General features: G+C 44.3%; 1 protein-coding gene across 1 annotated transcript in view; it reads left to right on the forward strand.

Moving 5' to 3' along the window:
• The window catches only part of rasgrf2b (Ras protein-specific guanine nucleotide-releasing factor 2b), a 168,369-nt gene that overhangs the window by 45,944 nt on the left and 108,466 nt on the right, over positions 1-13,959 (forward strand). The window contains 2 exon segments of the mRNA XM_029638509.2: positions 2,204-2,310; positions 2,772-2,919. Of these exon segments, the coding sequence (XP_029494369.2) occupies positions 2,204-2,310; positions 2,772-2,919 (255 nt within the window).

Genomic DNA, 13,959 nt, shown 5'->3' on the forward strand with positions numbered 1-13,959 from the left:
TGATTGAGAACCATATCAGGCCCAAACACAGACAAACAAGACATCCAACATAGAATGCCCACTCAGATCACACCCTGACCAAACAAAACATAGAACATACAAAGCAAACTATGGTCAGGTTGTGACAACGTTGGTCCGAGTATGCTTCTAACGACAATCGTGACAGTTATATGTGTAGGCTTACCTATGTTAGCCAATGTTGCACACAAAAATAAAATACAGTTCATCTGAAATGATGCTTTGGTAATAATAGCTGCCAATTTTGCAGGTTTTCCTACTTACAAAGCATGTTGAGGTCTGTCATTTTTATCATAGGTACACTTCAGCTCTGAGGGATGGAATCTAAAACAAAAATCCAGAAAATCACATTGTATAATTTTTAAGTAATTAATTTGTATTTTATTGCATGACATAAGTATTTGATACATCAGAAAAGCAGAACTTAATATTTGGTACAGAAACCTTTGTTTGCAATTACAGAGATCCTACGTTTGCTGTAGTTCTTGACCAGGTTTGCACACACTGCAGCAGGGATTTTGACCCACTACTCCATACAGACCTTATCCAGATCCTTCAGGTTTCGGAGCTGTCGCTGGGCAATACGGACTTTCAGCTCCCTCCAAAGACTTTCTATTGGGTTCAGGTCTGGAGACTGGTAAGGCCACTCCAGGACCTTGAGATGCTTCTTAGGGAGCCACTCCTTAGTTGCCCTGGCTGTGTGTTTCGAGTTGTTGTCATGCTGGAAGACCCAGCCACGACCCATCTCTAATGCTCTTACTGAGGGAAGGAGGTTGTTGGCCAAGATCTCGCGATACATTGCCCCATCCATCCTCCCCTCAATACGGTGCAGTCGTCCTGTCCCCTTTGCAGAAAAGCATCCCCAAAGAATGATGTTTCCACCTCCATGCTTCACGTTTGGGATGATGTTCTTGGGGTTATACTCATCCTTCTTCTTCCTCCAAACACGGCGAGTGGAGTTTAGACCAAAAAGCTCTGTTTTTGTCTCATCAGACCACACGACCTTCTCCCATTCCTCGTCTGGATCATCCAGATGGTCATTGGCAAACTTCAGAAGGGCCTGGACATGCGCTGGCTTTGAGCAGCCGGACCTTGCGTGCGCTGCAGGATTTGAATCCATGACGGCGTAGTGTGTTACTAATGGTTTTCTTTGAGACTGTGGTCCCAGCTCTCTTCAGGTCATTGACCAGGTCCTGCCGTGTAGTTCTGGGCTGATCCCTCACCTTCCACATGATCATTGATGCCCCACGAGGTGAGATCTTGCATGGAGCCCCAGACCGAGGGTGATTGACCATCATCTTGAATTTCTTCCATTTTCTAATAATTGCGCCAACAGTTGTTGCCTTCTCACCAAGCTGCTTGCCTATTGTCCTGTAGCCCATCTCAGCCTTGTGCAGGTCTACAATTTTATCCCTGATGGCCTTACACAGCTCTCTGGTCTTGGCCATTGTGGAGAGGTTGGCGTCTGTTTGATTGAGTGTGTGGACAGGTGTCTTTTATACAGGTAACGAGTTCAAACAGGTGCAGTTAATACAGGTAATGAATGGAGAACAGGAGGGCTTCTTAATGAAAAACTAACAGGTCTGTGAGAGACGGAATTCATACTGATTTTAGGGTTCGTGTCCAGGCTAAGAAGGCAGGGAAATTCAGCAAGGATAATGGGAGGGAGAGAGAAGTGGGAGTGAGAGAAAGTGTGAAAGAAAAGAGCAGGCTGGCTGATGTTGATGATCATACAGGTAACGAGTTCAAACAGGTGCAGTTTGGGAGGGGATAGGGTGCTGTTTGGGATGCAGGCTCCATGTCACCATGTCCTTTGGCTCTGTTCATGCCTGTCCCTGTTACAGCCTGTTTGTGTCAGGAGGACACACTTGCAGTCTAAACATACACTCACAATCTTTCTGTGTGTTTGTTTGTGTATTTGACGTGTGAGGCCAAAGCTGATGGTTACTCTTTTGACCCCTGGCTCTACTGTTGCTGAGCCCAAACCTGTCTGGTGTGTGTGTGTGTGTGTGTGTGTGTGTGTGGGTGCTTGTGCCAGCGCGTCCGTGCATATGTATGTCATTGACTTGTTTCCTCTCCTTCTATATGTTTAGCCTGTTCAGGAATGTTGAGGTGTGTTGGCACCTACAGTACCCCTCTCTCTTTCCCACTCTTTCTCTCTCACTCACTCTCTCTCTTCTTGCAGCACTACTTCCTGATCGTGTTTGGCCATGATGGACAGAAGCCTCTGGAGCTACGGACTGAGGAGGAGAATGAATGTGATGAATGGGTGGAGGCCATCCAACAGGCCAGGTACTGTGTGTGTTCGAGAGAGTGACAGAGACCCTCCTGAGAGAAGGGGAAGGGATGGTTGTGTGTTGCTGTGTCTGCATAACAACCAAGCCAGAGCCCAGTGGGTATACCTGTACATAGCCATGGGACTTGCCTGTTCTACATCTCTTATTCTTAACCCCCCCCCCCCCCCCTGCTTATCTCCGAACCCAGGTGCCTTCTCTCCCACTCAACCTTTTTCTTACTCCTCCCTCTCATCCTCTCCCTATCAGGCCTCCTTCCACTGTTTGTCTTATTGCTCTCCCTCTCTTCTCTCTTCTCTCTCCCTTATTGCCACTGTGTATAGAGCCACAAAAATATTGTTTATTATACCTTTCCAGTCCTGTCAGATAGTGGTTTGGGGGCAGGGTCTATTCGGGATTGAGTATTTCTGTCCTCCGGGGTCCCTCGGTGACATCATCCCTGTGTGTCTGTCTCCTCAGCTACTCTGACATCATCATCGAGCGTGAGGTCTTGATGCAAAAGTACATCCACCTGGTCCAGATTGTGGAGACAGAGAAGGTGGCAGCCAACCAACTACGTACTCAATTGGAGGATCAGGATACAGAGATAGAGAGGCTCAAAGGAGAGGTGCTTGCAAGCACACTGGCACTCAAAACACACTACCTCTGTCTGTTCCTCTTTCTCTGTCTCTCTCTTCTCTCTTTCTGTATTGTTTTGTATATGTATCTTTCCTTCTCTGCCCTCTCTTCATCTTTAGCTCTGTCCTCTTTCTTCTCCAACTCCATCTCTCTTTCTCTCCATCTTTCATTATTCATCTTTCTCTCCTCCCCCTCTGTCATTGTCGAGCTGTCTCTCTCAGCCTTGATTTTAGACCACCACCTCTCATCTCCTTGGTGACGGCATATGAATTCGCTTTATTGACATTTCTGCTCTGACAAGTTGCAAACACATACACACTGTGATCAGTCTCCAGCCAGCGCCAGTCAATGAGTGATGCAAAGAGGAACATACACGTTTGTGTAGAGTTAACTTCTCGCTAAGCTGAGGGAAAGGTCCTTAGCGGTTCATTTGGGGGTGATAAATGCAGCATTAATAATGCAGCACACACACACACACTGTGAAATTGTGTTGGCTAGTGATAATTAGATGAACAGTCCTAGTTGTTCCTGGAGTAAACAGTCAGTGAGACCTGGATGGATGAGATCGATGTCAGACAGTTGGTAGAAGGAAATTAAAACTACAGTGTGCGTGTGTGTGTGTGCGCGCGCGTGTGTGAGTCCAACATTGTGCAGTGATTTGATTTGAGAAACTGGATGTTGAGTTCCCACTGAGCGTTTTACTGAGTTTAGTGTTTGGTAATCATGAATCTACAGGGTCCAACCTAACGCTAGTTTTAAATTAGGTCGACCGATTATGATTTTTCAACGCCGATACCGATACCTATTATTGGAGGACCAAAAAAAGCCGATACCGATTAATCGGACGATTTTTATATAGATATTTGTAATAATGACAATTACAACAATACTGAATGAACACTTTTATTTTAACTTAATATAATACATCAATAAAATCAATTTAGTCTCAAAAAATAATTTGGTTAAAATAATGCAAAAACTAAGTGTTGAAGAAGAAAGTAAAAGTGCAATATTTGCCATGTAAAAAATATCATGTTTAAGTTCCTTGCTCAGAACATGAGAACATATGAAAGTTGGTGGTTCCTTTTAACATGAGTCTTCAATATTCCCAGGTAAGAAGTTTTAGGTTGTAGTTATTATAGGAATTATAGGACTATTTCTCTCTATGCCATTTGTATTTCATATACCTTTGACTATTGGATGTTCTTATAGGCACTATAGTATTGCCAGGCTAATCTCGGGAATTGATAGGCTTGAAGTCATAAACAGCGCAATGCTTGAAGCACAGCGACGAGCTGCTGGCAAATGCAGGAAAGTGCTGTTAGAATGAATGCTTACGAGCCTGCTGCTGCCTACCACCGCTCAGTCAGACTGCTCTATCAAATATCAAATCATAGACTTATAATAACACACAGAAATACGAACCTTAGGTCATTAATATGGTCAAATCCGGAAACCACCATTTCGAAAACAAAATGTTTATTCTTTCAAGTGAAATACGGAAGCGTAACCTATCTAACGGGTGGCATCCCTAAGTCTAAATATTGCTGTTATTGCACAACCTTCAATATTATGTCATAATTATGTACAATTCTGGCAAATTAATTACGGTCTTTGTTAGGAAGAAATGGTCTTTACACAGTTTGCAACGAGTCAGGCAGCCCAAACTGCTGCATATACCCTGACTCTGCTTGCACAGAACGCAAGAGAAGTGACATAATTTCCAGAGGTAAAATAAATGTATGTTAGCAGGCAATATTAACTAAATATGCAGGATTCAAATATATACTTGTGTATTGATTTTAAGAAAGGCATTGATGTTGATGGTTAGGTAGACATTGGTGCAACGACAGTGCTTTTTTCGCGAATGCGCTTGTTAAATCATCATCCGTTTGACGAAGTAGGCTGTGATTCGATGATAAATTAACAGGCACCGCATCGATTATATGCAACGCAGGACAAACTAGATAAACTAGTAATATCATCAACCATGTGTAGTTAACTAGGGATTATGTTAAGATTGATTGTTTTTCATAAGATAAGTTTAATGCTAGCTAGCAACTTAACTTGGCTCCTTGTTGCACTCACGTAACAGGTAGTCAGCTTGCCACGCAGTCTCCTCATGGAGTGCATTGTAATCGGCCGTAATCGGTGTCCAGAAATGCCGACTACCGATTATGAAAAATTTAAATCGGCCCTAATCTGTCGACCTCTAGTTTTAATATTAACAGCTGTTGCAAATGCTTATAGCTTTCCTTATAACACTGCCTGTATGTACAATACATGTACTGACTTTGATAGAAGGCAACATTCAAACAGCATTGGCTGGTTACAAAGCTCACAGGACAGGTCCACGAGAGGAACATCCAATCATGACCTCTGCTAAGCGTGGTATTGCATGTCTATGTTTACATGCTTCATGTCATGCTTGTGAACAGCTAAAAGACCATTACAAAGCCGAATCCATGCTTTTTGAGACTGGTCCAACTTTCTTTGGCTGACTGCATTGTTTTTATGTTGCATATTAATGCTGATTGATTGATTTCTATCATCCATGTGTCACGCCCTGACCATAGTGAGCCTTTGTTTTTCTATGGTATAGTAGGTCAGGGTGTGACTGGGGTGTTTTCTAAGTAAGGTTCTAGTTTAGTTTTTCTATGTGGGTGTTTGGTATGATTCCCAATTAGAGGCGGCTGGCTATCGTTGTCTCTAATTGGGGATCATATTTAAGTAGCATTTTTTCCACTTGTGTTTTATGGGATATTGTTTATGGGATATTGTTTTGAGTGTATGTTACACCTCTTTGTTACGGTTCGTTGTTTGTTTCGTTCTTTTGTTGTTTTGTGCGTTTCTAATAAATAATATGTGGAAACCATATCGCGCTACAGCTTGGTCCGATAATTATTCCGACGACCGTGACACCATGTTAGGTTAGCATGTAAAGAAAAAGCAGAGCCTCACGTCTGGAACACATCGACCACTGATATTATGGAGCTGTGCAACCTATCAACCCTTTGCCATTGGTTGAGAGTGTGGCTGAAGGACAATCAGACATGTATGCACAATGTTTAAACAAATGTACCATTTTTATGATGCCATTTTAAGTGCTTTTATATACCTGCCCAGGGACTACAATTGAAAAATAGCTAGCTGGAAAATCTGCCACATTTACAGAAATGCTAATTGATCTGCACTGTCCCTGTCAAATAAATGAAACATTAAATGAAATGATTTCCCCCAGTCAGTGAGGTAGAGTGTGTAAAGGCTTTGTGAGAGTCCTGTGGGATACTGCTGCTGTATCGCTGAGCTAAACCATGATTTGCTTAGGCAGTCACAGGCAGATAACCCACAGTTACGTGTGTGTGTGTGTGGCAGGAGATTGCCGAGAGGAAGAGGAAATCTGATGCTTATCTAACGTGGAAACGCCCACAGCCTGACACACACACACACACACACACACAAACCTGAAATAGCGCCACATTCCAGAGAATTGTATATCGATGGATTGCCATTTAATGTGACTATTATAGCCATAATCAAAGCTATTTACACTATTTACAAACTGAAATCCATGAGCATACAAAATATGAATACAATACACACAAAAGTAAAGAACATACAATTAAACAAAATCAGGAAGCCAGAATGGTTAAGCAATGTCAGGAAGTCGGCATGGGAGCTGAAGCAGCTTCTTTTGGTAGCATCGAGTGGTGGGAGGCAGAATCACGGTCACAGAGATGGAGCATCATGACGGTCACAGCCAGGGGGGAATAGTTGGTCAGAAGACAGTTCCGTAGCAATTCAGGTGCGCACCTTGCCGTCGACAACGTCCTCACAGCCATCCACATCCATCCCGTAGCATAGCCACTTGACTTTGTAGGTAGAATGACCGCTAGCTACTCCTTCACTGCATCCGCTTGGGTGAATCCCCCTGCAGACGCTAGTGCCTGAAAGCTCACCACTCATCAGTAGATTAGAGTAGAATAGTACAGGCCTCCTATTATACAGGCCTCCTATTATTAGCCCACCTCTGCCATCTCCTGCCTTTAAATTTGGACTTCTCCTCAACCAAAAGCCCCAGCATTTCAAATCAAAACACTATATGCTGTGTTTACACAGTCATCCTATGAGCCTAAATTCAGATTTTTTGCTCATATCCAATCTTTTTGTCTGACTGTCCACGCTCAGTTTTACATGTAACCCATATCATTTTGTGCATTCACACTGATGTAGCCTCTGAAATAGCATGCAGACATCCTATCACTGTTCCTTTAAATTTTGTGGCGGTTGTTGTGGTAACGGCTGGTTACATGCAACAACAAAAAAGATTGCATAATGGAGAATCGGAATTGTATCAGAATTGAGAACCATATACATATATGGTATAAATCAAAACTCAAAAGATCAGATTCCAGTTGTTTGCTTTGCTGTTTAAACATTGGGAAAACGTTCAGATATGTTTCAATATGCCAATTAATAGTCTCAGTATATGTCTTCAAAACCCGCACCTAGGGGCTTGGGTTTTGCTAAATGGTGGTGGATTGGTGTAATCCCATGACGCCAGATCCGAAGGGTGTGTGTTCAGTCCCAGCGGTAGACACAATTTTTTATAATTTTTTTATATTCCAAAACTTAACCCTTACCTTAACCATTTGTAATGAATGCCTAAACTTAATGTTTTAACTCTATCAAAAACAGGGAGAAGAGGGGGAGCCCTGGTGAGATTAGGGCGAGATTAGGGCTCTTTCAGCGTGGCACTGTCATAGGATGCCACCTTTCCAACAAGTCAGTTAGTTACATTTCTGCCCTGCTAGAGCTGCCAACTGTAAGTGCTCTTATTGTGAAGTGGAAACATCTAGGAGCAACAACGGCTCAGCCGCGAAGTGGTAGGCCATACAAACTCACAGAATGGGACTGCTGAATGCTGAAGGGCGTAGCGTGTAGCAATTGTAGGTCCTCAGTTGCAACACTCACTACGAAGTTCCAAACTGCTTCTGGAAGCAACGTCAGCACAAGAACTGTTAATCGGGAGCTTCATGAAATTGATTTACATGGCCAAGAAGCTGCACACAAGTCTAAGATCACCATTCACAGTGAATCAAGCTTCACTATCTGGCAGTCTGATGGACACATCTGGGTTTGGCTGATGCCAGGAAAACGCTACCTGCAAAAAAATGCATAGTGCCAACTGTAAAGTTTTGTAGAGGAAGAATAATGGTCTAGGGCTGTTTTTCATGGTTCGGGCTAGGCCCCTTAGTTCCAGTGAAGGGAAATCTTAACGCTAAAGCATACAATGACATTGTAAACGATTCTGTGCCAACTTTGTGGCAAACGTTTGGGGAAGGCCCTTTCCTGTTTCAGCATGACAATGCTCCTGTGCACAAATCGACCGCACTAATGCTTTTATGGCTGAAAGGAAGCAAGTCCCCGCAGCAATTTTCCAACATCAAGTGGAAAGCCTTCCCAGATGCGTGGAGGCTGTTATAGCGGCAAACGGGGACAAACTCCATATTAGTGCCCATGATTTTGGAATGAGATATTCGATGAGCAGTTCTCCACATGCTTTTGGTCATGTAGTGTATATTCCACGTCAGGACAAGGAAAACAACATGCTGGCACTTCACAAACTATACAAGGCTATAAAGAAGCTGGAGACCATGCACCTGGAGGCTGCTTTCCGTGTTGTTAGTGATTTTAATTCTACGTCATTAAGACACATAATGGCCAACTTCCAGCAACACGTCTCTTTCGCCACTAGGGGAGATAAAGTCCTAGCCCACAATTACTCTACCCACAAGCAAACATTCCATACTCTCCCACATACCCCCTTCGGCAAATCAGATCATGACTCTATACTCCTGCTTCCTGTATACAAGCAGAAGCTCAAACAGGAAATACCCGTGAGGCGCTCCGTTGAGAAATGGTCCTCCGAATCAGAGGCTATGCTACAAGACTGCTTTGCAGGCGCTGACTGGAATATGTTCCGGGACTCCGCCGATAGCATCGACAAGCGAACCACCTCAGTCACCGGCTTCATTAGGAAATACTTTGACGATGTCTCCACAGTGATGTCTCCACAGTCCTGGATTAACACGGAGGTTGTTGCTAAGCTAAAGGACAGGGCTACCACACACAGGGCTATCGCAGCTAACCCTGAGACTACGGTTGAGGACACAAACTAGTATGAGTAGTCCCATTACGACCTCTGCAGATCCATCAAACACGCAAAAGGACAATTATAGGAATAAGGTGGAATCCTATTGCACAGGCTCCGCCCCACACCACATGTGGCAAGGGCTACAGTCCATTACGGATTGCAAAGGAAGACCCAGACGTTATCTGTCCAATGATGTCTCTACCAGACAAAATCAATGCATTTTTGGCATGCTTCAACAAAAACCACACTTTCCAAGGACGACGCAAGGTTTTTGATCAGGTCAGCACTCGTAAGGCCGCGGGGTCGGATGGTATTGTATGGTATGGATGGTTGGTATTGATGGATGGTATTCCAGGGCGCGTTCTCGGAGCATGCGCAGAACAGCTGGCAGGCATATTCTCGGTCATTTCCAACATCTCCTTGTCCCAGTTTGTTTATCCCCACAAGCTGACCACCATCATTCCTTTTCCCAAGAACTCTAAGGCTATCTGCCCCATTGACTACAGCCATGTAGCACTCATATCTGTAATCATGAAGTGCTTTGAAAGGCTGGTTATGGCACATATCAACACCATCATCCCAGACACCCTAGATCCACTTCGATTTGCATACCGCCCCAACAGATCCATAGATGACGCAATCTTAATTGCACTCCACACTGCAAAATGGTGCCGGAAGGAATGGCAGCAGTTTTACGGGCGCCCAACCAATTGTGTTATTATGTGTTTTTTTTGCGATATTTGTACATTATTTTGTACATAATGTTTCTGCAGCCATATCTTACGGCAGAAAAGAGCTTCTGGATATCAGGACAGCGATCACTCACCTCGGATTAGACAACAAGCAGGACTCACACGATATTCTCCAAACACCCGGCAGGGCCGACATCCCAGTTATTCGCAAGAAGAAGCGACGCAGGTACAGAGGACAAAGAGCCGGATGCCTCTTCAAGACCCGCAGAAGGCGAGTAGGGATGCTGCCGTTACCGTCAATACTACTCGCCAACATGCAATCATTGGACAATAAATTAGACGAGGCACGATCACGAATATCCGACCAACGGGACATCAAAAACTGTAATATCCTATGTTTCATGGAATAGTGGCTGAATGACGACATGGATATTCAGCTAGCGGGATATCTAGCTAGTATATTGTGATAAATTGCAGGCCACACTACTTGCCTAGAGAGTTCTCAGCTATACTTTTCGTGGCTGTTTATTTACCACCACAGACAGATGCTGGCACTAAGACCCCACTCAGTCAGCTCAGAGGCGGCACTCCTAGTGGCCGGAGACTTTAATGCAGGGAAACATAAATCAGTTCTACCAAATCTCTATCAACATGTTAAATGTGCAACCAGAGGGGGAAAAAATCTAGATCACCTGTAATCCACACACAAAGATGCGTAGAAAGCTCTCCCTCGCCCTCCATTTGGTAATCTGACCACAACTCTATCCTCCTGATTCCAGTTTACAAGCAAAAATTAAAGCAGGAAGCACCAGTGACTCAGTCTATAAAAAAGTGGTCAGATGAAGCAGATGCTAAACTAAAGGACTGTTTTGCTATCACAGACTGGAACATGCTCCGGGATTCTTCCAATGACATTGAGGAATACACCACATCAGTCACTGGCTTTATCAATGAGTGCATTGAGGACGTCGTCCCCACAGTGACTGTACGTACATACCCCAACCAGAAGCCATGGATTACAGGCAACATTTGCACTGAGCTAAAGGGTAGAGCTGCCGCTTTCAAGGTGCGGGACTCTAACCCAGAAGCTTACAAGAAATCCTGCTATGTCCTGCGACGACCATCAAACAGGCAAAGCGTCAATACAGGGCTAAGATTGAATCATACTACACCGGCTCCGACGCTCGTTGGATGTAGCAGGACTTGCAAACTATTACAGACTACAAAGGGAAGCACAGCCGAGAGCTGCCCAGTGACACGAGCCTACCAGATGAGCTAAATCACTTCTATGCTCGCTTCGAGGCAAGCAACACTGAGCCATGCATGAGAGCATCAGCTGTTCCGGACGACTGTGTGATCACGCTCTCCGTAGCCGACATGAGTAAGACCTTTAAAACAGGTCAACATTCACAAGGCTGCGGGGCCAGACGGATTACCAGGACGTGTACTCCGGGAATCTGCTGACCAACTGGCAGGTGTCTTCACAGACATTTTCAACATGTCCCTGATTGAGTCTGTAATACCAGCATGTTTCAAGCAAACCACCATAGTCCCTGTGCCCAAGAACACAAAGGCAACCTGCCTAAATGACTACAGACCAGTAGCACTCATATTCGTAGCCATGAAGTGCTTTGAAAGGCTGGTAATGGATCACATCAACACCATTATCCCAGAAACCCTAGACCCACTCCAATTTGCATACCGCACAAACAGATCCACTGATGATGCAATCTCTATTGCACTCCACACTGCCCTTTCCCACCTGGACAAAAGGAACACGTATGTGAGAATGCTATTCATTGACTACGGCTCAGCGTTCAACACTATAGTACCCTCAAAGCTAAGGAACCTGTGACTAAACACCTCTCTTTGCAACTGGATCCTGGACTTCCTGACCGCTCAGGTGGTGAGGGTAGGTAGCAACACATCTGCCACGCTGATCCTCAACACTGGAGCTCCCCAGGGGTGCGTGCTCAGTCCCCTCCTGTACTCTCTGTTCACCCACGGCTGCATGGCCAGGCACGACTCCAACACCATCATTAAGTTTGCCGATGACACAACAATGCTAGGCCTGATCACCGACAATGATGAGACAGCCTATAGGGGGGAGGTCAGAGACCTGGCCGGGTGGTGCCAGAATAACAACCTATCCCTCAACGTAACCAAGACAAAGGAGATGATTGTGGACTACAGGAAAAGGAGCACAGAGCACACCCCCATTCTCATCGATGGGCTGTAGTGAAGCAGGTTGAGAGCTTCAAGTTCCTTGGTATCCATATCAACAACAAACTAGAATGGTCCAAACACACCAAGACAGTCGTGAAGAGGACACGACAAAGCCTATTCCCCCTAAGGAGGTTGAAATATTTAGCACAGGCCCTCAAATCCTCAAAAGGTTCTACAGCTGCACCATTGAGAGCATCTTATTTGTCTACATCACTGCTTGGTATGGCAACTGCACAGCCCTTGATCGCATGACTCTACATAGGGTGGTGTGGATGACCCAGTACATCACTGGGGCCAAGCTCCTTGTCATCCAGGAACTCTATATCAGGCGGTGTGAAACAAAGACCCGGAAAATTGTTAGACTCCAGCCACCCAAGACTATTCTCTCTGCTTCTGCACAGAAAGCGGTACCGGAGTAACAAAGTTGACACCAACAGGCTCATGAACAGCTTCTATCCCCAAGCCATAAGACTGCTAAATAGCTAACAATATGGCTTCATGGACTATGTGCATTGACCCTTCTATTTCATTTGAATTATCGCACCGACTTTATGCACACACACACACACTCACATTGACACTCCAACACACACGTAATTTGCTCACAGACATTACACACACACACACACACACACACATTCATACGGACTCTATGCACACACTAACATACAATCATCATATACGCTGCTGCTGCTACTCTGTTTATTATATATCCTGATGCCTTGTCACATTATGCCCATACATAGCTAACCCTACCACTCCATTATCCCTGAACATTGTAAATATGGTATTGGCATTGACCCTGGAACTGACCGTTTATATAGTTTACATACTTTCTTGTGTACTTCTTATTTCTCGTGTGTTTTGTTCTGCTTGACTTTTTTGTAGTTTATTTTTATTTTTTATAGTACTACTGATATTGAATACTGCATTGTGGGGAAAAGGCAAGCAAGAAAGAAAATTAAACTCTAAAATGAACTCGCCCACTGGAACGTCTTCCCCAGACAAGGCGTGTGGTTTGTGCTTTGCCCTTGCTCAAAAAATAGCTACCCTAGTGAAAATGGGCTTTCATAAAGTTGTTCAACAATCTTGGGCAGATTGTCAAGATTTGGATTACCTCCGACTAGCTTATATTTAGGCTGTCAACCGTCAAAACCTGAGACTGGTGTGTTGTTGGTAAGTTGCTAAGTTTTGTTTATAGCTAGCTACATGCCATTATTTGACAGGCTGTTCCACTATGATACTGTGATGTAACTAGCTAAATACATAGCCTCTCCCTAACCTGTAATGTGAAAGGAAGATTTGCATAGCTAACGTTGCACCTGAAGGTTTCATCCCTGCTAGCTAACGTTACTTGCAAACCTGACTGCATGTTTGATGCATGTTGCCAGATTGCTTTCAATAATGTTTCAACTCAAACTGGCTAGCTACTGTAAGATCCCTTCTAAATAATCAACCATATTAGCTAGCTAGCATTTGAGGGCTTCAGCTAACCCCCCAAAAAGATGTCAATAAGCAACAACAATATTTCATATTTTCTAGGGCAAAAATAATGATGACAGATAAGGAAGCAGTGGCCAGATACCAGTCACGTTTCAGAGTAATGGAGGACATAACCACCATTGATAATGTAATCAGTGCTGTGTCTTGTATGTTGTAAGGAGGTGCCCCCCATCCATGGTGCCACAATGGACAACTCCTGGGCCAGGGTGAGTAATGCCAACCAGTCAGTGACATGCTGGTGTAACCGGTGCAGCACCGCTGTAACTCCGCGCTGTGTGTGGTTGATTGAGACTATAGACGTGGACTTTGGAGTTCAGGTAGTTTTAATTAAGCAGAACTCACTCTCTGCATCCTGCATCTGCATCCAAAAGGAAATAAAACATTTGTAGAGCACATAGAGTGCCTTGCGAAAGTATTCGGCCCCCTTGAACTTTGCGACCTTTTGCCACAT

This window comes from Oncorhynchus nerka, linkage group LG27, assembly GCF_034236695.1.
Source record: "Oncorhynchus nerka isolate Pitt River linkage group LG27, Oner_Uvic_2.0, whole genome shotgun sequence".
NCBI lineage: Eukaryota > Metazoa > Chordata > Actinopteri > Salmoniformes > Salmonidae > Oncorhynchus > Oncorhynchus nerka.